This window comes from Podarcis pityusensis (genome assembly GCF_964106645.2).
Source record: "Podarcis pityusensis genome assembly, chromosome: 14".
In the NCBI taxonomy this organism is placed as follows: domain Eukaryota; kingdom Metazoa; phylum Chordata; class Lepidosauria; order Squamata; family Lacertidae; genus Podarcis; species Podarcis pityusensis.
In genome coordinates, this window is record NC_138039.1 from 24204855 (window position 1) to 24229065 (window position 24211).

At 45.6% G+C, this 24211-nt stretch overlaps 3 protein-coding genes and 1 long non-coding RNA gene across 16 annotated transcripts in view; 2 read left to right on the forward strand and 2 right to left on the reverse strand.

Moving 5' to 3' along the window:
• Positions 1 to 8974, forward strand: part of SLC5A11 (solute carrier family 5 member 11) — a 25904-nt gene extending 16930 nt beyond the window's left edge. For all 4 annotated transcript variants that reach the window (XM_080981706.1, XM_080981705.1, XM_080981704.1 and 1 more), the window contains 9 exons: positions 390 to 470; positions 1983 to 2188; positions 3046 to 3181; positions 4026 to 4133; positions 4710 to 4860; positions 6720 to 6888; positions 7345 to 7560; positions 7957 to 8128; positions 8265 to 8974. In XM_080981706.1, the coding sequence (XP_080837832.1) occupies positions 390 to 470; positions 1983 to 2188; positions 3046 to 3181; positions 4026 to 4133; positions 4710 to 4860; positions 6720 to 6888; positions 7345 to 7560; positions 7957 to 8128; positions 8265 to 8485 (1460 nt within the window). In that variant the 3' untranslated portion in view covers positions 8486 to 8974. The remainder of the gene's footprint in view (positions 1 to 389; positions 471 to 1982; positions 2189 to 3045; positions 3182 to 4025; positions 4134 to 4709; positions 4861 to 6719; positions 6889 to 7344; positions 7561 to 7956; positions 8129 to 8264) is intronic.
• LOC308463403 lies at positions 6755 to 15175 on the reverse strand. Of its 2 annotated transcripts, none has more exons than XR_013979572.1 (3): positions 15061 to 15175; positions 7971 to 8110; positions 6755 to 6866 (listed from the first exon to the last, which is right to left on the reverse strand). It is a non-coding gene; the product is annotated as an uncharacterized lncRNA (long non-coding RNA). The 2 variants fall into 2 exon arrangements; XR_013979573.1 differs by lacking the exon at positions 15061 to 15175 and adding an exon at positions 14610 to 14691.
• TEX47 (testis expressed 47) lies at positions 14619 to 22469 on the forward strand. 5 transcript variants are annotated; one of them, XM_080981741.1, is made up of 8 exons: positions 14619 to 14734; positions 15183 to 15252; positions 16240 to 16343; positions 17877 to 17941; positions 18373 to 18568; positions 19850 to 20009; positions 20176 to 20239; positions 21914 to 22469. In XM_080981741.1, exons 1-7 carry the CDS (start codon positions 14654 to 14656, stop codon positions 20193 to 20195), a joined length of 696 nt encoding a protein of 231 aa, XP_080837867.1. In that variant the 5' UTR covers positions 14619 to 14653; the 3' UTR covers positions 20196 to 20239; positions 21914 to 22469. The 5 variants fall into 5 exon arrangements, with proteins under 5 accessions (XP_080837867.1, XP_080837866.1, XP_080837865.1 ...); XM_080981740.1 differs by lacking the exon at positions 21914 to 22469 and adding an exon at positions 21338 to 21524; XM_080981739.1 differs by lacking the exons at positions 20176 to 20239; positions 21914 to 22469 and adding an exon at positions 21338 to 21524.
• The window catches only part of ARHGAP17 (Rho GTPase activating protein 17), a 68364-nt gene continuing 66139 nt past the window's right edge, over positions 21987 to 24211 (reverse strand). For 4 of the 5 annotated variants that reach the window (XM_080981693.1, XM_080981692.1, XM_080981690.1 and 1 more), the window contains one exon: positions 21987 to 22979. In XM_080981693.1, the coding sequence (XP_080837819.1) occupies positions 22837 to 22979 (143 nt within the window). In that variant the 3' untranslated portion in view covers positions 21987 to 22836. The remainder of the gene's footprint in view (positions 22980 to 24211) is intronic. The other variant, XM_080981691.1, reaches the window with a different exon arrangement.

Here is a 24211-nt window from a genome sequence, read left to right on the forward strand (position 1 = left end):
GGCACTGTGGTCTAAACCACTGAGCCTAGGGCTTGCTGATCGGAAGGTCGGCGGTTCGAATCCCTGCAACGGGGTGAGCTCCCGTTGCTTGGTCCCAGCTCCTGCCCACCTAGCAGTTTGAAAGCATGTCAAAGTGCAAGTAGATAAATAGGTACTGCTCCGGCGGGAAGGTAAATGGCGTTTCCATGCACTGCTCTGGTTTCTCCACATGACCCGGAAAAACTGTCTGCGGACAACCATCGGCTCCCTTGGCCAGTAAAGCAAGATGAGCGCCGCAACCCCAGAGTCATTCGCAACTGGATTTAACTGTCAGGGGCCCTTTACCTTTACCTTTTAATGTCCAGACCAAGTTCCAAGCACAGGTCTTGCTTCTTCTGTTCCCTCTGTAGGTGGCCTGGCAGCTGTGATATACACCGATGCCCTGCAGACAGTTATCATGCTAGCTGGGGCACTGACGCTGATGGGCTTCAGTAAGTATCTTAGAACCACAGAACCACAAGGGTCATCTCGTCCAGCCTCCTGCAATGCAGGAATCTTTTGCCCAACACGGGGCACGAACACACAACCCTAGGATGAACAGTCTCATGCTTTACTAGCTGAGCTCTCTTGTGGGGTTTGCCCTCTGAGATAGGATGCCAAGTTTCACATGCAGAAGAAAGCTGCAGATGTCCACTTCATTCATTGCTCCCTGACTTTGCTCGTACCTCCATGAGTGGCTGCAGCGCATCTCATGATCCAGGACATCTCTGGGTTGAGTCTGGCCTCAGGCTCAAGCAGGCCAACTCAGTCTCCTGGTCTGCAGTATAGGCATAATAATAATAATAATAATAATAATAATTCATTGCCCACTCTTCACCCTAAGGTCTCAGGGCACATTACAGCATTAAAATATAATATTAAAACACTGTTTGAAAATCAGTTTAAAACAACTTACAGTAAGGTGGGTCCTATAATATGCATCTCCATTGTCAAAAGCTTGGGGTAAAGAGGTGCGTCTGCAGCATTCACCAGAAGCTGTACAATGAAGGTGCCAGGTGCACCTCTGTGGGGAAGGAGAGCCACAGCTTAGGGGCTGCCACAGAGAAGACCCTGTCCTGGGCCGCCGCCGCCCCAACTTTCTAAGAACACCTGAAAGGGTCTCTAGCATTCACCTATTTTAAGACTTGTCATAAGCAGACACTCGCAGAGGTCCAGAGATGCCCGAGTTATTTCTAGTCTTTGAGGTCCCTAGTCAAAAATAAAAAGTTCATATAATCAGCTGATATGAGAGCACCCCTTCATCACCATCTTACGTTGCGCCATCAGAACCAATATTTTTAACAAAGTTTATGAATGTTTTAAACTCTCTTAAGGTGACAAAATCTGTAACAGTTAACAAAAAAGTCCTGTCTTCTACCAAATCACATCTCTTCCTTGCTTAAATCTGCAGCTCTAAGCTGAGAAAGCGTGTCACATTCTTGGGCTCATGTATAAAGACATGTTACCTCACAATGGAGAATTCTTCCCTAAATCCCATTGTTTGAACTTAGCAGTTTCTCAAAACACCACAGCAGGCCCATGCAAAGCAAATAATAATAATAATAATAATAATAATAATAATAATAATAATAATTTATTATTTGTACCCCGCCCATCTGGCTGGGTTTCCCCAGCCACTCTGGGTGGCTTCCATAGAAACTAAAAATACACTAAAATATCACACATTAAAAACTTCCCTGAACCTTAAGATGTCTTCTGAATGTCAGGTAGTTATCTATCGCTTTGACATCTGATGGGAGGGCGTTCCACAGGGCGGGCGCCACTACCGAGAAGGCCCTCTGCCTGGTTCCCTGTAGCTTTGCTTCTCGCAATGAGGGAACCGCCAGAAGGCCCTCGGCGCTGGACCTCAGCGTCCTGCGAGAACGATGGGGGTGGAGACGCTCCTTCAGATATACTGAGCACCAGCAGGAAATCTGAACATTGTTTGCTCTTCAACTTTCCAGGTTTTTCCAAAGTTGGAGGGCTGGAAGACTTGCAGAACAGATACTTCCAAGCCATTGCAAGCAGCCACTATGGCAACAACAGCTGCGGTTTACCCAGGGATGACGCTTTCCACATCTTCCGGGATCCTGTCACGTCTGACCTTCCCTGGCCGGGAGTGCTGGTTGGAATGACCATCCCCTCGCTGTGGTACTGGTGCACAGACCAGGTTGTTGTTCTTGTTCTTGTTGTTTTTATTGTTGTTATCAATATACCACCCTTCAGCTGAAGATCACAGGGCGGTTCACAACATAACAATACAAAATGAGAACACAAAATACATAATAAAACAAGAACAAACCAATAACCCCTCTCCCACAAACACAATTAGGGTATATAATGTTCATCAGGGCTTCTAAAATCCATTTTTGTTGTCCTGCCATTAGTCCCCACACTAAAGGTAAAGGTAAAGGTAAAGGGACCCCTGACCATTAGGTCCAGTCGTGGCTGACTCTGGGGTTGCGGCGCTCATCTCGCTTTATTGGCTGAGGGAGCTGGCATACAGCTTCCGGGTCATGTGGCCAGCATGACTAAGTCACTTCTGGCGAACCAGAGCAGCGCATGGAAACGCCGTTTACCTTCCCGCTGGAGCGGTACCTATTTATCTACTTGCACTTTGACGTGCTTTCGAACTGCTAGGTTGGCAGGAGCAGGGACCAAGGAACAGAAGCTCACCCTGTCGCGGGGATTTGAACTGCCGACCTTCTGATCGGCAAGTCCTAGGCTCTGTGGTTTAACCCACAGTGCCACCCACGTCCCACAGTCCCCACACTACAGGGGTATAATTTAAAAGTTCATGAACATCTGAAAATGCCAAAGATTTTGCCAATGCAAAATTGATGTGAGTAACAACTTCATACCGAAAGGAATATATCACTGGACAGGCCCAGATCATATGCCTCAAAGAAGCATCCTGAACCCAACACCTCCATCGTTATAACTCCAGATAAGCCACTGCCTGCCTCTGCATCTCTCAGGTGGTCTTAGAAGGGCCTGTTCCAAACTGTCTCCTTCCTTACATTGCAGGTCATTGTTCAAAGATCTTTGGCAGCCAAGAACCTCTCTCATGCCAAAGGGGGAGCCTTGCTGGCCTCCTACTTGAAAATCCTGCCCTTGTTTATGATGGTTCTGCCTGGCATGATCAGCCGCATCCTCTTTCCAGGTAAGAAGGAAGAATAAGATGCCTCCTGATGCTGCAGAGTGTAGTGAATCATAGAGTTAGAAGGGACCCACCCACTAAGGGCCATCTGGCCCAACACCCTGCAGTTCAGGTGTCATAGCTAAAGAATCACTGACAAATTGCCTTCCAAATTCTGCTTAAAAACCTCAAATGAAGGAAAGCCCACCATGTTCTGAGGTTGTCTGTTCCACTGCTGAACAGCTCTTACCATCAGAAAGTTCTTACTAATGTTCTTCTTTCTTGTCATTTGAATCCATTGGTTTGAGTGGTGAGAACGTTGGACTCACTGGGTGACCTTGAGGCCAGTCATTGCATCTCTCAGCTTAACCTACCTCGCAGGGTGGTTGTGAGGATTAATTGAGGAGGGCAAGAGCCATGTAGGCTGCCTTGAGCTCCTGGGGGGCAGGAGGAGAGATGGGATATCAATGCAATGAATAAGTGCAATACAGATTTCTAAGGGGAAATATATTTTGGTTAGCATGTGTTGAAGGGGAAGGATTTGGAGCAGGGATCAAAGCTCTTATCTTCCTCCCTTTAATTTCCCCCCCCTGACTTTTTCCAAACTGCCAGCACATTCCCAAAATAAAATGTGCCATAAAACCATCAAAACATCATAAAGTCGTAAGATGCAGAACCAACAACCAAACCAAATTAAATTAGTTTTCTGAAATAGACTTGTTTTCAGTAGGTGACAAAATATTAGAATCTGCCTCTTGACTACAGATGATTTGCAAACAGTTCCCCATCCATTTTTACGCCCTTGTCTTTCCGCCCCCTACTCTCCCACAGCTATTTACAACAAGTTTAAATTACATTTTCATCACAGATCTCGTGGCTTGTGCTGATCCGAAAATCTGCAAAACGATCTGTGGCAACCCATCTGGATGTTCTGATATTGCATACCCCAAATTGGTCATTGAACTTTTGCCAATTGGTAAGGAGGAAGGAAGGGTGGGGGCTTCTCAGCAACCCAAAGAGAGATGCTCAGAGATGCAGGTGGATAGAAATTTAGCTGTAGGTGAGAGACCAACAGCACTTTCGGATGGTAACAAATAAGGTCCAAGATGCGCAAGGACAATGGGTGGTGCTCATTGGAACTGGTGGGGAAGAAGGCAGGGAGGCCAACAGTAGGTGGCACCAGAGCCAATGACAGGCAGAGCGAACTAATTTTCATGTTGCCCCCATTCTTCTCCCTGCCATGTTTGGCTGCCACCGTGGCTCAGTAAACAACAGAGTTATTTGCAAAGGTTTTTTGGGTGGCCTGGGGCATGGCATGAGCTTATCTCTGGAGACCAGTTGTCAGGTACCACAAATGGGGAGAGTGTTGCTATTAAACCCAGATCCCCCTTGCTGGCTTCCCAGAAGAGGTGTCTGAAGACCATGACCTGGGTGGACCCCCTTTGGCTTTGACCCAGCTGCTGCAGGGCTTTTCCTATATTAGGAGAGAGGTGAGCACTCTGCTTGGTCCAGGGCACCCCTCGTGAGTGGTGGGCTCTCCTTTGGATTCCAGGACTCAGAGGTCTGATGATGTCCGTGATGATTGCAGCACTGATGTCCTCCCTGACTTCCATCTTCAACAGCGCAAGCACCATTTTCACCATGGATCTCTGGCGAAATATCAGGCCCCTCTCTTCGGAGTGGGAGCTCATGATCGTTGGCAGGTAAGGTGCCCCTTGTGCAAGGTGGTGCACACCCAACAAGAGTCCCAGAAGATCCCAGGGTAGACTTCCAACAGTTAGGTCATAGAATTTTAGGGTTGGAAGGGACCCCAAAGGTCCCTAGTCCACCCCCCTGCAATGCAGGAATCACAGCTAATTCACACTGGATGCAGCCTTTTTTTTAATAATATTTTTTATTAATTTTCAGCAATAGAAAAACAAACAAACATTTCCACTTTACAAATTTTCTCCTTTTTTGGACTTCCATCAGCCATTCTGACAATCATCCGAATTAAACTTTTTAGTTACACATTTCCTACATTCCGTATTGCCTTTTAACAAACCTATCCACACCTGTTTTCCTTTCTTACAATATTTCTTTAAGTTTTTACAGAGCTTCTTTAAATGCCTCAAACGTTATTTCATTATCACTTAAACCTCCCCAATACTCAACAAATTTCCCCCAGTCCTCGATAAACCTTTGATCTAGTTGGTATCTGATCTTCCCTGTCATTTTATCAAGTTCTGCATAGTCCATCAGCTTCATTCTCCACTCCTCCAAAGTAGGTACTTGTTCCTGTTTCCATCTCTGGGCCAATAATATTCTCGCCGCTGTTATTGCATACTGGAAAAGTTTACAGTCCTTTCTGTTTATTTCATTTCCTATAATTCCTAAAAGGAAAGCCTCTGGTTTTTTAGGAAATGTATATTTCAACATTTTTTTCAATTCTTTATATATCAATTCCCAGAAGCTTTTCACTTTCTTACATTCCCACCACATATGGTAAAAAGTGCCATCCTTTTCTTTACATTTCCAACATTTCTTACATGTTTTATACATTTTTGCAAGTTTTACCGGTGTAATATACCACCTATAAATCATTTTCATAACATTTTCCTTTAACGCAATACACGCGGTGAATTTAATGTTTTCACTCCACAGTTTAATCCAATCTTTAAATTGTATATTGTACCCAAAATCTCTGGCCCATTGTACCATAACAGATTTGACTTCTTCATCTTTTGTATGCCATTCCAGCAGTATCTTATACATTTTAGATAAGATCTTACAATCATTATTTATTACTTCTATTTGAAATTTTGAATCTTTCTCTGTGAATCCATTTTCTTTAAGATCCTTTTTAAACATTTCATTTATTTGAAAATAATGCAACCAATCATATACATACTCTTTCACTTCTTCATAGGGTTTCATTTTCCATTTCCCCCCTTCCTTTATAATCAAATTTCCGTATGTAATCCAATTCCTTCTCATATTGATTTTTTTAACACTCATAATCTCTAATGGAGATAACCAGTGTGGAGTTTTTGGCTCGAGTAGGTTTTTATACCGATCCCATATTTCAATCAACGATCTTCGGAAAATGTGGTTCTCAAAACCTTTATGGATTTTCTTTTTTTCAAGCCATAAATAGGCGTGCCAGCCAAATCTATTATCAAATCCTTCTAAATCAAGCAACTCTGTATTCTCTAATTTTACCCATTCCTTTAACCAACAGAGACATGAAGCTTCATAATACAATTTCAAGTCTGGCAGGGCGAAGCCTCCTCTTTCTTTAGCATCTGTTAATAACTTAAATTGAATTCTTGGCTTCTTACCCTGCCATATATACCTTGAAATTGCTCTTTGCCATTCTTTAAAGGTCACGGTCCCCTTGATTATTGGAATTGTCTGGAAAAAAAATAACAATTTTGGCAGCACGGACATCTTTATAGATGAAATCCTTCCACACAAAGATAACACTGGATGCAGCCTTTAACATTTCAGGATTTACTCTTTCCTTGCCATTAGAAATCGGTAGCAAAACAAAGAGATAACGAGGCCTTTCTCCTTGATTCAGGGTCTTTGTCCTGCTCCTTGTAGTCATTTCCATCTTATGGATTCCGCTGGTCCAGGCCAGCCAGGGGGGACAGCTTTTCATTTACATCCAGACCATCAGTTCCTACCTGCAACCTCCCGTGGCCGTGGTCTTCATCCTGGGCTGCTTCTGGAAGAGAACAAATGAAAAGGTGAGTGAGATGCAGGTTCTTCTGGAGGCCCTGAACGATGGTGGTTGTGAGCTGCATTATTTGCAAAGTTTTTTGGGTGGCCCTGGTGTATGGCATGAGTGTGTCTCTGAAGACCAGTTGTCAGGTACCAAAAATGAGGAGAACATCTTCTGATGCAAATCATTGTAATATTTTTATTTGTGTTCCAAGTTTCATTATATTTACCCATACACAATCTGTGTCTAAAAGCAATCCATTCCTATGTTGCAAGAGTTGTCATATCTTTTATCCATTGATCAAAAGGCGCCAAAGGATTGTTTCAAATTTCAAAGGATCGTTGTGCTTTGGTTTGTGGGTTGTTTTGAGAAGGCCAAATTCAGCAGATGTGCCCTAAAAAGGGAATTAAACCAAATTTCCACTTGACTGTGGTGTTGCTGCCTCTTCTTGTTCCAACATGGGATTCTTCCTTCCTCCCAGGGGGCATTCTGTGGCCTTTTGATCGGGATGGGAATGGGCCTGATCCGAATGGTGCTAGATTTCGTCTACCCACTGCCACGGTGCGATGAGGCAGACGGCCGTCCAGCAGTGGTGAAATACGTCCACTACCTCTACTTCTCCATGATCCTGAGTCTGGCTACGCTGCTTGTGGTGGTGACTGTTAGTCTCCTGACAGAGCCTCCTTCAAAGGAAAGGGTGCGTAATTCCAGCAGGCATTGCCAACTCTCATTTCTGAACCCATCTTCTTGGGTGCTTTAAAGCCCAGTCATATTAGAGCAGCTCTGAAACCTGGAGTGAATTAGGTGACACCCAGGGTGGATCTACATATGGGGGGGGGGGACACTTTAAATAAGTCAGAAATTAGATCGTTATAGTAAAAGGGAAAAAATCCCTATGGAAAACCGCGTTTCAAAACTTCCTGCTCTCTGGCGCCATCTGGTGTTGCGTGTTTAAAGTGTGATCAAATCACTGTTTCTTTACTAATGTAGCTGAGTCCCCACACTGTCCCTTTAAAACACTTCTAGGCTGCTTCATCAACCACAGATAATCCTGGGATCTGTAGTTTGTTAAAGGTGCCTTTTGTCCCAACAGATCACCCGCCTCACCTGGTTCACCCGCAAGGATGCTCAGGTAGAGAAGGATGTCCTTCCACAAGCTCCCAGAAGCCCTGCTGTGCCTCTCCCTGCCAACGGTGTCCATGAGGCTGGTCCTCCTTCTCCAGTGCAGCTTGAGATCAGTGATGGCCCTGAAAACAATCAAAATGGTAAAACTTATCTGTGACCCACAGAGGACATAGTTCAGTTAGTAGAGCATGAGACTCTTAATATCAGGGTCAAGGGTCCCTTTCCCATGTCCATGAGCCTGACCACTGATTTACGGCTAACTTGTCTCCTCTTCAGGTTCCCTACATTGTAAGAAGACCTCCAAACTCACAAGGCTGTTTTTGTGGATCTGTGGGATGGAGAGCAGGAATGCGGACACTCCGAAATCTGCTGCAGAATTGAAAAGTGAAATCGCCATGGCTTCCACGAAGGAAGCACCTTTTGTGAAGCACATCCTCAATGTCAACCTGATAGTCTGCTTAAGTGCAGGCGTCTTCCTCTGGGCTTACTTTGCGTAGCATCGAGCCTCATCTATTCAAGGGACGCTGTTAAGCGCCAAGCAGATGGGCATTGCTATAGGAAGGACTAAGGCGAATGATAACACTTAATAATGACCCTGTATCCTGTACCAGACACTGTGTGTTTTTAAAATTCTCAAGGAAAGGAAAAAGGGCCTGAATGCTTGCAGATGGACTTGAAGAATTCGCAGTAGGAGAAATCCAGGGCCTCTGCAATGTAACCAGGTCCCAGGCAGGGATTTTGGGGGCAAAGACCAATAGCAGATTTGCTTGGCAAGTTATTATTTATTATTACAGTTATTATTTAAACAAGTGAGATACCATTCTTCTGCCATGCATTTCCTGACGGTTGCATGACCCCACATGCAGCAGGTCTCTTTTGTGGCTCTGGGGGTTGTAGCCAGCTAAGTTCTACTCAGAGTAAACCCATTGAAATTAGCAACCAATAGATAGGACTATAGGGACGCGGGTGGCGCTGTGGGTAAAACCTCAGCGCCTAGGACTTGCCGATCGCATGGTCGGCGGTTCGAATACCCGCAGCGGGGTGAGCTCCTGACGTTCGGTCCCAGCTCCTGCCCACCTAGCAGTTCGAAAGCACCCTTAAGTGCAAGTAGATAAATAGGTACTGCTTTATAGCGGGAAGGTAAACGGCGTTTCCGTGTGCTGCTCTGGTGCCGGTTCGCCGGAGCAGCCTTGTCACGCTGGCCACGTGACCCGGAAGTGTCTGCGGACAGCGCTGGCTCCCGGCCTCTAGAGTGAGATGAGCGCACAACCCTAGAGTCTGTCAAGACTGGCCCGTAAGGGCAGGGGTACCTTTACCTTTTTAGATAGGACTATGGAACTGACTATTCCCTAGGAGGCAGTGAGGACCACCAACTTGGATGGCTTTGTAAGAGAATTAGATAAATTAATGGAGAGCTATTAATATCTACTAGCCATGAGGGTTCTGCTCTGCTTGGGGAAAGCAATGCTGCTGGAAACCACAGGGAGGGAGAGTGAACTTCTGCTCAAATCCCACTTTTGGGTTTTGGTTGACCCTTGTGAGAACAGGATGCTGGCTGGATCCAGCAGGCTCTCCTTAAAGGTAAAGGTAAAGGGACCCCTGACCATTAGGTCCAGTCGTGGCCGACTCTGGGGTTGCGGCGCTCATCTCGCTTTATTGGCCAAGGGAGCCAGCGTACAGCTTCCGGGTCATGTGGCCAGCATGACTAAGCCGCTTCTGGCGAACCAGAGCAGCGCACGGAAACACCGTTTACCTTCCCGCCGGAGCGGTACCTATTTATCTACTTGCACTTTGATGTGCTTTCGAACTGCTAGGTTGGCAGGAGCAGGGACCGAGAAATGGGAGCTCACCCCGTTGCAGGGATTCGAACCGCCGACCTTCTGATCGGCAAGTCCTAGGCTCTGTGGTTTAACCCACAGCGCCACCCGTGTCCCGTACGGGACACGCTCTTCTTAGTTTCTTACATTAGTATCACTCACTATTCCCTTGGGTCTGTTCTGAGTAGGACTAGCACTGGATACAACATGGGGTCTTTAATAATGCCTTTGCTGACCTGGTGCCCTCTAGATGTTTTGGACTTCAAATCCCATGAGGCTGTGCTTTCTAGGGCTGATAGGAGTTGTAGTCCAAGGTGTCTAGAGCTCTCCAAGTGAGCAAAGCCTGCTTCAATGCCACAATGTTTAGCTCTGGGGACCCATGCCATGGTGATGCTCTCATACCAGAACCGTGTTCATGCGCTGGCTCCTCCAGAGGAGCTCACAACCTCTTTGGTCCTCCCCAATCCTCTTAGCTCAGTGTGGCACAAACCATCGTTAAGGCAGAGAGTTCTTAACTATAGATCCAGGTTCAGGCAACATGCTAAGCCATGGGTAGGCAAAGTAAGGCCCGGGGGCCAGATCCGGCCCAATCGCCTTCTAAATCTGGCCCGCGGACAGTCCAGGAATCAGTGTGTTTTTACATGAGTAGAATGTGTCCTTTTATTTAAAATGCATCTCTGGGTTATTTGTGGGGCATAGGAATTCGTTCATTCCCCCCCCCCAAAAAATATAGTCCGGCCCCCCACAAGGTCTGAAGGACAGTGGACCGGCCCCCTGCTCACAAGGTTTGCTGACCCCTGCTAAGCCAACTTTGGCTTAGCTGCCATACTGAGCAAAAAAGGACTGGGAAGGAACAAAGTGGCTGTAATCTCCTCCTTCCTGGGAGACGTACTGCGGCTTAGTGTTACATGCAAAAGTTGCCACAGTGCACAAGTATTTTTGATTGTCCTGAGCCTACTGTAGTCCAGGGGGGTTGACTTCCCTCCATAGCTTGAACCATGACAGCTTAACAGGCATACAGTTTATTGGAAACATTGGAAGCTACCTGATATTGAGTCAGACCTTTGGTCCATTGAGCTCAGTATTGCCCACACTGACCAGCAACAACTGTCCAGGGTTTCAGTCCCGAGTCTCTCCCAGCCCTACCTGGAGATGCCAGGGATTAAACTGGGGACCTTCTGCATGCAATGCAGGTATACTATGCACCGAGCTAAAGCCCTTCCGTCTCCATTAGTAGGATAGGCACGTCTTAAGGTTTTCATTACAGGTAGGTAGCCGTGTTGGTCTGCCGTAGTCAAAACAAAATAAAAAAATTCCTTCCAGTAGCACCTTTGAGACCAACTAAGTTTGTCATTGGTATCAGCTTTCGTGTGCATGAAGAAGATGGAGAAGTGTGCATGCACACGAAAGCTCATACCAGTAACTAACTTAGTTGGTCTCTAAGGTGCTACTGGAAGGAATTTTTTTTATTAAGGTTTTCAGTCACTACAAGAACAACCTGTTATGTTCTGTCTAATCTCCTGCAGATATACCGGTACATCCCAGGCATTCTCGATTTACAAACATATATTTCAGTGGTGTCATATAATGCCAATTTTGTGTTAAAAGCTAATATTAGGGGCTGATAAAAAATAGCATTCTCTTGAAAAAGAAGTGAACATGCATTGCAGGGGGTTGGATTACAGAACCCTTGGGTGTCCCTTCCAACTCTATAGGTCTGCAATTCTATGAAAAGTTCTTTAGCAGGGTGCTAAACTTCAGTGTAACAATGAAGGAAAAAGGTAACAAAATGAACTTTTCTAGAGTGCAGGAAGACTGCCTAACTCCCAGAAACGTCTGTGGACATAGCTAGGAAAGAGAATGAGTTGTTTGTTGAAATGGCCAACATATTCGTGAGATTTTCAATGGGAGAGTGTTTTGACGGTGTCCCTCTTACTGTACAAAATAATGCAGAGAGTATTTTTATGGAGTATTTTATGAACTGCGTCATGTTTTTCATGGACTTGTAAAAACAAAAACAAATCAATGTGTGTGTTTTTATTTATTCTTCTGAATGGAGTCAGGCATCTGTGCAAGGATGCCTCGATATGTCTGAGCTGGCTTCAGTTTTCTTCATGATGAAATAACCAGTCTAACCCAGTGGCCTCTTCATACCAGCTCCAGCTTCATACCAGGGTGATGTGGGAAAGTTGCACGTGATGCCCAGGGAAATGTGTGCAGATCCTATCCTTGTCTTTGGAGAACCCAGGAAAGTTAAATGCGATGCTGATAATATTTGAAGCTCGACTGTGTGATTCTAGCATAGCGCAGCCCAAATTGTCTTTCCTCAGACAATGAGTGTCTTTATAACAGCTGCCTTAACTGCACAGAAGAAATTCAGCACTGAAAATAGACTAGGCTCAACCTTGGTTGGCAATAAATGTCTTTAGATAACCTGGTTTAGATATACTTGCTTCTTTCTGAGTTTTGGGAAGGCTCCTTTCCAAGAAGTAGTCTTGATATTTATTTATTTCTAAAGAAAAAACCCCCCAAGATACATTCCCATACCACAAACAAAGACTAGGTTTGCCTCCAGACAGCCTGTTTAATCAGCATCCAACCTGATTTGTTTGCAGAGAAATTAGACTGTCCAGCGGGAGTCTCCATCCTGATTTGTTTCTGGGGAGATTAGGTGTCAGTTTCGTCGAGCAAGTGTTTTAATGAGTAAAAATAAATAAAAATAAAATTATCCCACACTTTCCCGTGCACTTTTCCATCTCTTTTCTGTCTGTTCTTTTGAATCGAAGCATCGCTGGCTGGTTGTTTCTATGGCAGCACACCTGTACTTGGCCAAACGTTTTGTCAGGTAAAAGATGTTGGCTTTTTGCAGTACGGTAGCGCTGCAGAGAGCTTGCTGGGGAGACCATGCATTAAAAAGGGACTCAAAAATAATTTAAACAAGGTTTTAATAAGAAAAACAAAAACTCCTTTTACACTAAATACATTAACAAACAAACCAGACCCAACCACCAACCCATCCCCCAGGGTAATGGGAGAGCTAGGTGCTGCTCCTTATATACTACACCCAATTGCCAACACAGCTTAATCAATACAACTCAGCAGCACCTGCTATGTTTCACAGCTGTAAAGCTGGGTCTCATTATTTTGCTCTGGCCCTTGCTCTGGCCCCTTAAAGACATACACATCAGGTGGAACAGTGATGAACCTTTACATTTAAAGAAACCATTCAACAAAAATAAGCTTTATGTTAAAGGGTCTTTAACTTAAGAAAGAGACCGGTTTGACCACTACAGAATAAGAACATAAGAAGAGCCTGCTGGACCAGGTCAATGGCCCATCGAATCCAGCATTTGAGTCTCACAGTGGCCAACCAGATGCCCCAGTGGGAAATCCACAAGCAGGACTCCAGCACAAGAGCCCTCTCCTCTGCTGCGATTTCTGGCAACTGGTATTCAGAAGCATTGCTCCCTCCAATTGTGGAGGCAGAGCCAAGCCATCGTGGCCAGTAGCCCTTGATACCCTTCTCTTCCATAAACTTGTTTAATACTCTTTCAAAACCATCCAAGATGGCGGCCACCACTGCCTCCTGAAGGAGCGAGTTCCATAGTTCAACTACCGTACACACTGCGGGAAGAAGTCCTTCCTTTTATGTGATAGTTCAGTCAGTAGAGCCCGAGACTCTTAATCTCAGGGTTGTGGATTTGAGCCCCATGTTGGACAAAAGATTCCTGCATTGCGGGGGTTGGACTAGATGACCCGCACGCTCCCTTCCTACTCTATGATTCTATGTGTCTTGGATCTTCCAACATTCAGCTTCATTAGATGCCCATGAATTCCTAGTTGTTATGAAAGAGAAAAAATATTTTCTCCCCATTTTCTCCATGCCATGCCATGCAGTTCCTTCTGCTGCAAGATCCTATCTTACAGATGTAAAACTGCAGGTTTGGTTATTTATGTCTTTATGTATGCTACTATTGTGGCCCATGTTTTGTTAACCCAAAAATGGAAAACGAAAGAGGTCCCAACCAAAAAAGAATGGCAACCTAAGTTGACAGAATATGCACAACTTGCAGGCTTAACATATAGAATAAGAGAACAAGAAGAACATATGTTTAAAGAAGATTGGAAAACGTTTACTGAATATATGGTAAATAATTGTGTACAGCTGGCAGCATAAAGATAAATCTAACAGTGTAAATAAGTTTGATGGATGCAATAATGGAATACAGTGGTACCTCAGGTTACATACACTTCAGGTTACAGACGCTTCAGGTTACAGACTCCTCTGACCCAGAAATAGTACCTCGGGTTAAGAACTTTGCTTCAGGATAAGAACAGAAATCGTGCTCCGGTGGCGCGGTGGCAGCAAGATGCCCCATTAGCTAAAGTGGCGCTTCAGGTTAAGAACCGTTTCAGGTTAAGAACAGACCTCTGGAACGAATTAAATATGTAACTAGAGGTACCACTGTACTGAATGGCATAGCTTTTGTAAAATAGGCAGGGATATAAGATATGTAAAATGAACCATGGATAGAGAAGAAGGGAAGTCATTGATATCTTAAGGGTGTAAAATGAGTATCTCAAACTGTAAAACAGAAAACTTAATAAAAATTATATACAAAAAATTAAAAATAAAACTGCAGGCTTGGAGGAGATCCGAAGATGGCCTCCCCTCAATCCTATATATTTGCTTATTTTCTTTTGGGTAGAGCAGGTTCAAAGCATAGATTTGTACATCCTCAGAACACAGGCTGGCAATAGAGCTGACCTTCTAGGGGAGGCCATTCCCTCACGCGTCAGTTACCTCAGACTGTTCTCTTGAGTTCCGGAACTGCCATCTTGGGCAAAATGGCCAACATACTGGCCAACATTGTGGCGAGGAGCACCCTCCTCAGTGCTCTGGAGGAGAAGAGGCGCCAACAGATGAAGGTGTGAGGGGAAATTTGGGTGGCGGTGGAAGGTTCTCCTCAACACAAGGCCATGCTTCCACCTCAACGCCTCTGCACAGGGTCTCCTCAACGTTCCTCCATTCTTGCTGCTCTCCCACAACTGCAGACCAGCTCCTCATCCTTTTCCATATCATGGCTTCTCAAGTTGCCTCACTCTGCCCTCTACACATGTAGTGTAGGTTTTGCCCTGCCATTCTGAACCTCTTCATAGTCCCAAAGGGTAGCCATGTGTCCTAGGCCTGAGCTTTATTGGCTTCTTTGAATAAAGTATGAACTTCACTGACACAGGCTATTTTATTTACTAACCTACTTCTGGCTCCAGCTCTCAACAGCGTAAGATTCAATCGCCATTCCTGTAAAATGGGCCCAAGACGCAGGCAAATAGCTACTAACAGAACCTTTTGTGTTCTCCTTCCCTCCTACCCCAGAAATTCCTGCTCCATCGGCTGTTCTTTGTCGCGCTGCTGCGAGAAAATGCGGAGAGTGCAGACGTCACAAGTATGGGAGCTACCCTCTCACACGGACTTTCGGGAGGCAAGGCATTGGCTGTGAGCCTCTTCCAGTGCTGGAAAAACAGCCTCAGAGATGAACTGGGCTGCAGAACTTCCACAGGGCTTTTCTGTGGCAGGAGTGGGGAATCCTTTTCAGCATGAGGGCTGCATTCCCTTATGGCAACCTTTCAAAGGCCACATACCAGGGCTGGCAGGGCCAGAGGCAGAGGTGGATGAGGCAGCCCTCTTGGTAGTTCCTCTGTCCTCAGAGGCTCATGGGGTGGGGGGGCGCTTTGAGGCTGGGACAGGGCCTTCTCTTAGGTGGCCCCTGAGCTGTGGAGCTCCCTCATCACAGCGGTGTGCCTGGCTCCTTATCTGGAGGATGATGAAGATGCATCCTCTTTACCCCAGCCTTTTGACACTTGAGGCGTATATTTTTTGGACCCACCTTATTTATATGATTGTAAGTGAGTGAAAACTCTTTTTGTTGTTGTGTTTTAATGCTGCAATCTAGCCTGGGACCTTAGGGTGAATGGCAGGTAAATGACAACAACAACAACAACTACTACTACTACTAATAACAATAATAAATAATAAACATTAGCTTTGTACAGCAGGCCAGTCTCTATACACAGTCTCACATGCACCCAGTGTTTTTTTCCTAGCAGTACTCAAGGCAGTACCAGCATCTCTCTTTCTAGAAGAAAAACACTGCACACTTCTCTCTCTCTCATTCATAAGAGGCATTATGGAAGTTCAGAGGCAGGGCCAGGGAGTGGGTAGCTGTGGCTGGAGAAAGGATATGATGTGGGAAGAATGGTGAGGGCCAGATACCAAAATCCAGAGGGCCACATCTAGTTGGTTCATGCACAGTCTTCGAAGGGGTGTGGCTCCATGGGTATGGCCATGACCTGTTTGGGTCCATTACGCTTGGGCAATGGTTTTTCCAGTGGATCTCTCAGTTGGTCTCCTTTCACTCCCTCCTCTTCATAAGCATACCATGAGCAACTTTTCCAGAGGATTTCCAAGATCCACCTAGGGGAGTCCCCCTCAGGCATCCTCCTCATCTACTCTCACTGTCTTCTGCACATTTTAGAGGTGAGTCAGATCTACCAGGTTCAAGACAAGAGATCCCTCTTTCTATAATAGTGCAGGTTAATCACAAATCCCAGAGAAATCCCACATGCAACTGAATGTCTGCACATATTTCCTTGTAACAAGGACTCGCTTTGTTCAATGGGATTTACATTCAGGTAAGTGGCCACCGGGGGACATGGGTGGCGCTGTGGGTTAAGAGCCTAGGACTTGCCAGTCAGAAGGTCAGCAGTTCGAATCCCTGCAACAGGGTGAGCTCCCGTTGCTCAGTCCCTGCTCCTGCCAACCTAGCAGTTCGAAAGCACGTCAAAGTGCAAGTAGATAAACAGGTACTGCTCTGGCACCGTCGTATCTGTGTGCTGCTCTGGTTTGCCAGAAATGGCTTAGTCATGCTGGCCTCATGATCCGGAAGCTGTACGCCGGCTCCCTCGGCCAATAAAGCGAGATGAGAGCCGCAACCCCAGAGTCGGCCACAACTGGACCTAATGGTCAGGGGTCCCTTTACCTTTACCTTTACCTTTAAGTGGCCACCGGAGGGCAGCTGGGTTCTGCAAAAGGCTGCTTTGCATTTTGGAAGCAATTTATTGATCGTTCCCTCTGACTGATTTGCACCAAGTTTGTGGGCAGTTTTAGACAACATTGTCTGCTTATTGTGCATTCATTCTGATTTGTTTGTGAGGAAGTTAGATGTGGTTGCATCAAGTAATTATAATCCCAAACTTCCCAGTGCCTTTCAATTTCCTTACTGAAAACTCTCCAATCTTTGGGAAAAGTGGCTTTATTTTGCAAGTACCTGACCACCTTCAACTGTGAAAGCTGAGTTTGTTGATAGGTAGTTGAATCCCACCTGAAAACAGGGATTCTGGAAATTCCCGGAGCTGAGTATTTGACTTAAAAACATCCATCAAACCCAAAATTTAGAAACAATGTCAAAACTCACATTTTGCCTCTCGTGCTAATCTATTCCTGTCCTCAGTAACAGAGGATATCAGACCCCAGAGTGACTTGAGCATTTATGCCTCCCCCACTCCCTGCTCCCTTTGAAAATCCAGATTCTTTCATATGAATCTGCCCAGGCTCCGAGATCTTCAGGGAAGGCACTTCTCTCCATCCTACCACCCTCACAGACAAGCTTAGTGGGGACGCATGAGAGGGCCTTTTTGGTGGCTGCTCCCAGACTTTGGAATTCCCTTCCTAGGGAAGCCAGACTGGCTCCCTCCTTGCTGTTCTTCCACTGGCAGGTGAAAACCTTTCTATTCCAACAATCCTTTAGGGAGCTGGTGATGTAATGTTTTTACTGTTGTTATTCACATTTTTAATAGATTTGGGTTTCTTTATATTGTTTCATTTGTATTACTGTTCAATTAATTACTTTTTAATGATGGTCTTTTCTATGCAATTAGCTTTTCTATTTTATCTGTATTTTGCATTTTTATCTGCAAGCTGTCTTGAGTCCTTGTCTGGGAAAAAGGAAATAGTAGTAGTAGTAGTAATAATAATAATAATAATAATAATAATAATAATAATAATTTGTAGGCATCCAGTGGCACACTCTACCATATCCTTATGGACTTGGCAGCTGTTGAAAATCAAGACTCAAAGTAAGTGATTGGAAACTTGTTCAGGGGAGACTGATGGGGGCTGGTCCATTAGGGTGAACGGAGCACAGACCCACCAACCTCATTCTTCCTTCATAGAAGCATAGAATTGTAGAGTTGGAGAAGGGACCCAAGGGCCATTTAGTCCAACCCCCTGGAGTGCAGCCCCCACTCGCCTGCTATTCTCTTACTTACAGTCTCAGAGGACGGCCCTGCCCATCAACTTCCTTCTTCTTAGTGCACAGGCAGAAAATTGCTTGCAAAGATGTCTATATTTTCCAAAGCTGCATGCAAAAATGTGCTTACTAGGAGAAATTCGCACCCAAACCCAGGAAACGTGGGGAACTGAATTTAAGATTGGATTGGAAGAATGAGAAAGGGAGAGAAATGAAAAGCTGACGGATCTGTCCATCCATCACTACCCCTACCCCCAGTGCTTTAATACAGGACGTTAAGATATTAGCAATGTCTCACAACATCCCGACCAGACTCTTCAACCAGTGGTACGCCACAGCAGTGGAAGTCCCAGTAACTCTCGAAGATGTTACCCAGACCCAGACGACAGAAGAAGTGATCACAGAATGCCTTACCCTCAACCTGAAACTGGGAGTTTATCTTGCGACTCTCAAGGTAAGGACGTATTTGCGTATGAAGAGTCTGCTGGACCAGGCCAATGGTCCGTCTAGTCTAAGGTTACCAGACGTCCCCGTTTCCTGGGGACAGTCCCCGAATTTACAAATCAGTTCCCATACAAAATCTATTGAAGTTGAAAAGTGTCCCCGGAGTCATTGAAAAAAATCTGGTAACCTTAGTCTAGTCTAGCATCCTGTTCTTGCAGCGGCTGAACGGTTCCTTGTGGAAGCCAGCAAGCAGGACCCAGGCACAAGAGCGCTCTCCTCTCCTGTGGTTTCCAGCAACTGATATTCAGAAGCATTACTGCATCTGACCATGGTGGGAGAGCACAGCCATTGTGGCTAGTAGCCATCGATGGCTCTCCCCCCCATGCATGTGTTTAATCCTCTCTTAAAACTATCCAAGTGTGTGGCCACCTCTGTCTCATGTGGCACTGAGTCCCTGTTTAATTAGATGCTCTGTGTGTGCAAGAAATTAATTTTATCCGTCCTGAGTCTTCAAACACTCAGCTTCACTGGATGTCTATGAGTTCTAGGTAAGGTGAGTGTGTTGAACCTCATCATATTATCTGCATCTTGTTGGCCCCGATTGCCCCAAAGCTATCAGAGTTGATTCCCCATATCCTATGCTTGCATGCCAGGAAAACAAAGCTATTCATTCCAACTGGTGCCTTTCTTCATCTTTGAGCACATGTGTGACTTGTGGGCTTTCATTTGGGGTTTCTTGCTGTGAGAACAGGATGCTGACCCAGCAGCCAGGCTCTTCTGATGTTCCAAGGATCATAGAATAGGAAGGGACTGCGAGGGTCTTCTAGTCCAACCCTCTGCAATACATGAATCTTTTGGCCAACATGCAGTTCAAACCCACCACCCTAAGATTAAGAGTCTCAGACATCTGTTTTGGAAGGCATTTGGGGGGGGGGGAGTTTTAGCATGATCTGCTTCAGTTAGCTTGCTTTTATTTCTTTTCCTTGATCTGTTATGGTATTTTTAATGTATACTTTTTATTTTGCACATAACAATATGTATCAAGAGAATAATAACTAAGAAAGCTAATACTGATCTCTTGCTTTAAATCCCACTGTTTTTAAGTTCTTGCTTTCTCGTTAGGTTGCTTATGTTACGTGATTAGAAACAAACCAACCAACCCTTAATAAGCTGACTTGGGAACATTTGTTAAGGAAGAAAAGGTGAGCCAAGTATTTCCAGTTGCAGAAGGAAAACTAATCACTGCAATACTCTTTATTGGCAATGTGCTTCCTCCCCGTGGACATCAAAGGTGGGCAATAAAGGCCTCAGCGATTGTCTCCACACGGTTGTGCCGGAACTTCTGATGCCAGCAGAAACCATCCAGTATTTGTGCAAGGCTAAGGAGTGCCTCAGTCCAGAGGAGTTTCTGAAGATATACAACAATCCTTTGCAGCCTAAAATGGATTCAGGTACGCTGCCTTCCGCCACCCTTCCCGCCGATAGGCACCATTCTCCAGTATGTGAGAATCATGGGCGGGTGGGGGATACAAAATGAAAATCCTGGAGAAAAGGAGCAACCATGTTTGTTAGGTCAGGGGTGGGGAACCTTTATTTATTTGATTTATATCCTACCAGGAGTGGGGCACCTTGACTGATTGATTGTATTTACATTCCCCAAGGAACTCAACAACCCTGTGAGGTAGGTTAGGCTGAGAGGCAGCGACTGGCCCAAAGTCACCTAGTGAGCTTCATGGCCGAGTGGGGATTTAAACCCTGGTCTCCAACACTCTAACCGCTAGACCACACTGCCTTTTTCAGGTGAAGGGCTGCATGCCAGTGTTGGATGGGGGCAGAAGCAAAGGTGGGCAGAGCAGTGGATGAGACTACTTTTTTTTAAAAAAACCAGCAGGCTACAATTTAGCCATGCGTATATCATGCACCTGCCCAGAGGGGCTCTTCTAGCTCGTTAAAGGAAGTGCAACTCTGGAGGGATGTCCAATTTACTATTCTCTTACCTTCACACCTGCTTGTTGTCCCCCATCATGGATTCCATGGTAGCAGACTGGTGGTTCCCAGAGGTCTCCCTTCTGGGCAGTGATCAGACCTAAACCTGCTTAACCTCAGCAAATGGGTGGGTCTCCTGTGCCTGGAGACCCTGGAACCACCAAACTAGTGGTACCTGCCTTTGAGGGGAAGATCTGCTCGTCCATCCTGCATCTGAGAACAGCAGTGGCTACTTGCCATGACGGCTACTTTATGCCAGTGCCAGATTAAATCCTGTGGAGGCCCCATGGCAGTAGAAATCTCGTCCCCCACCCCGCTCTAATGGGATAACACTGAACTAAGAAAACTTGATTGTAATTTTCTTTCAAGATCAAATCAATATTTCTTATTTTGATTCATTGTCACGGGGTCCCAAGAGGCATGGAGCCCATAGGCCAGTGCTGACTCTGCCTATATGGTAATCCGGCGCTGCTTTCTGCCTGCACTGTTGGAGCTTTTTTGCCTCTGAACGCCAGTTGTTGAGAACTACAAGTAGGAAGAGGGTTCTTGAATTTAGGTCCTGCTTGAAGGTTTCCCACAGGGATTTGTTGGCCACTGTGAAAACAGGGTGCTGGGCTAGATGTGCCCCTGGCCTGATCAAGCTGCCAGGCTCCTCTTACGTTCTTATAACAGTTCTATACTATTACTGTCCAAAGGCAGGAAAACATCAGCTCCTGAGGGGGTCTGGTGTATGGGGATTTGCAAGGGCTGTTAATGATGACACTGCCTATAATTTCCTCCTTCTTCCTTGCAGAATGTGTGTGGCCTACTCCTACTCATATGATTTCATGAAAACTTCCAAACTGCCAGTGTTTTCATGGGTAGCAATTCAAGGGTGCTGTTAACTTGCAGAATTGGCTAGGAATGCCAACGTCCATTAAACCTCCTTCCAGCACACAGGGTCAAGGGTCAAGGCAGCAATAAACGTGTTAGCGAAGCCAGGTGTTGCCTACAGTTTCGGTGTCCATTTATAAACATAGGGACTGTAAACGAAATTCAACAAGGTGTGTGTCTTCTGAGTGGCTGCACTCTCTAAATTAGAGACTGCACTCAGTTCTGCTCTCCTACCACTAAGAGACTTACAAAAAGTGACACTACATCTTTGCTTACTGCTTCACTTTCAATGAATTAGTATTTTTATGTACACATGCATGCATACATGCTATTGTGGAACTAATTAGCCAGTGTAGAGGTGGAGTAAATCCTATTTGGCTCACACTGTTTGTTCCCCCACCCCTGAATGTGCTATTCAAAGGCAGTGATGCCCCTCCCAGTGTGGGGAGCTGTTCTGGTGGTGTACCATTTTAATTAGAAGATATTTTCCTTACAGTAGCAGAAGTGAGAATAATTTTACTAAGCAGATGACTCCAAAGCGATGTTTCCAAAAAAGAAAAGAAAACTGCTTTCCAATTCCAACTCATTTATAACAACTGAAAGTAAATACACAAAGTTTTCCGAAGTTTTCAGCTTGACAGCAGCTGTTTTTATGGGTGTTACAGAAACCAAAGCAGGGATGGTTAATACAAATAACTATGAAAACCAAAGGGGGGGGGGAGTAAATAACAACACTGGGAGAGAGAGAGAGAGAGAGAGAGAGAGAGAGAGAGAGAGAGAGAGAAGCACTGAAATGGTTAGAGAGACAGTACGTTTCCTTCTACAGTATAACAGTCCATCAAGGCACAAGGATTTTCTCCACTGCCAGGGCAAAAGGGACTGAGAACCAGCAGTCTCCTCCTGCCAGCACACGTGGAGGTTGAGGGTTGATTTTTTTTTGTTTTTTTTGGTTCATATTTTAACAAAGTCTGCAGCATGTCAGAGACGGAACGTCTCTTGTGAGCCATCTCCTTGGTAAGAGCAAAAAAAAAATAAAATAAAAAAAAAAATAAGAGGAAGAGTTCAACAGAGGCCTTTAAAAGGTTGTTTCCATTATACATGCATTGCTTTGGATTCTCTTGGAATTGTTCAGCCATCTCTGTTAACAGCAGCAATTAAGCTTCCGATATACTTTTCGGGGGCAGCCAGACAGACCATCATCATCCCAGCCACAGCTTAGGCACCTTGGTCAAGACACAGGTCATTAAACTTCTTTGGATAGCGGGGTAGGTGTTTCTTTTCTGGAGACACAAAGGGGGAGGTTGTGTCACCATCCCCACCCCATCTTTCGATTTCCATAAGCTCCTCACTGTAGAGCCTTGACTGGTGAGGTTCCCGCTGGGGCAGGAGTAGCTGGGGCCCTGGAGTGGTTTCTTTCGTTTATAAAGCGGTGCTTTCGGTATCGTGATTGATGTCGAGCACAAGGTGGTTGTGGGAGCTCTGGTTTGGCAAAGCTGACGACTCTGTCGGAAGTTCCGCAGCAGGGAGGCCTCGTGGTGGCTCTTGAATACTGGAATTAGAGTCTGCGTGGAGAAGACATGGGGGGAAACACACACACACACAACACCAATGATGAAAGGGCACAGACTTGTGAGCAGAGACGACAGAAAGTAAGACTAACGTTCCCCAGCCTGGTGCCTTCTGGATGCTTTGGACTGCAACTCCCATCAGCTCCAGCCAGCACAGTCATTTTGGATTACTATTCCCATCACCCCAAGCCACCCCCATGGCCATGTTTTAGACTCTGACTCCCGTCAACCTCAAGGACTGATGGGAGCTGTAGTACAAAACATCCAGAAGATACCAGGTTGGGGAAGACTGACCCAGAGAAGAGGTGTTCGGAAGCTTATGGACAGGGCTGTATATGTATAAAACTCCTCCACCCCAACACTGTGCCAAGAGAACACTGGATTCTATGACCCAAAGAAATTGTATTCATTTATTCTTCTAGTTATGGGGAAAAGCAAGGAGTTGGGTCGCTGGCCCCATGGGAACTTTGGATCCAACCCTCCACTCATATTAATCCACATCCTTTTAAATGCGTCTTGCAGCCATAAAGGCTTGAGTCTCATTCCTTGCAGAACAGACCTGAAAAGTGATGAGAGTTTGCCCTGCTTCCAGATCCTGAACTTGTACAGTGTTGTAAGTGTAGGGAAAAAATATACAACCTTATCCCTGGGTTTACCCAAAGGAAGAAAAGCTAATGAAAAGCAGTCTATTGACAACTGCTGGGGGAACTATGTGGACATATATATAACGTAAAAAAAGTAAAGGTAAAGAACCCCTGGACGGTTAAGTCCAGTCAAAGGCGACTATGGGGTACAGCACTAATCTCGCTTTTCAGGCCAAGGGAGCTGGCGTTTGTCCACAGACAGCTTTCCGGGTCATGTGGCCAGCATGACTAAATTGCTTCTGGCACAACGGGAAACCGTGATGGAAGCCAGAGCACATGGAAACGCCATTTACCTTCCTGCTGCAGCACTACTTTATCTGGTGTGCTTTTGAACTGCTTTGCTGTCAGAAGCTGGGACAGAGCAACGGAAGCTCACCCTGTCGCGCGGATTCAAACCGCCGACCTTCTGATCAGCAAGCCCAAGAGGCTCAGTGGTTTAGACCACAGCGTCACTGCAGGACAGTCCAACTATATGGGGCCCAAGGACTGCTAGCTGAGACACCATGAGGGACAGAGACTGCTTTGGGAAGGAAATCTCATCTGAAGGAGCTACCCCAATCCCCAAAGTAGGGATCATTTCCG

What these genes read in the sequence shown, in the direction of transcription:
- TEX47 (XM_080981739.1), top strand. Translation starts at nt 14,654, where the DNA reads ATGGCCAACATACTGGCCAACATTGTGGCGAGGAGCACCCTCCTCAGT. An exon ending in GTCTTCTGCACATTTTAGAG is followed by an intron (nt 16,344 to 17,876) that starts GTGAGTCAGATC and finishes AATAATTTGTAG; the next exon opens with GCATCCAGTGGCACACTCTA. An exon ending in TTTATCTTGCGACTCTCAAG is followed by an intron (nt 18,569 to 19,849) that starts GTAAGGACGTAT and finishes TGGACATCAAAG; the next exon opens with GTGGGCAATAAAGGCCTCAG.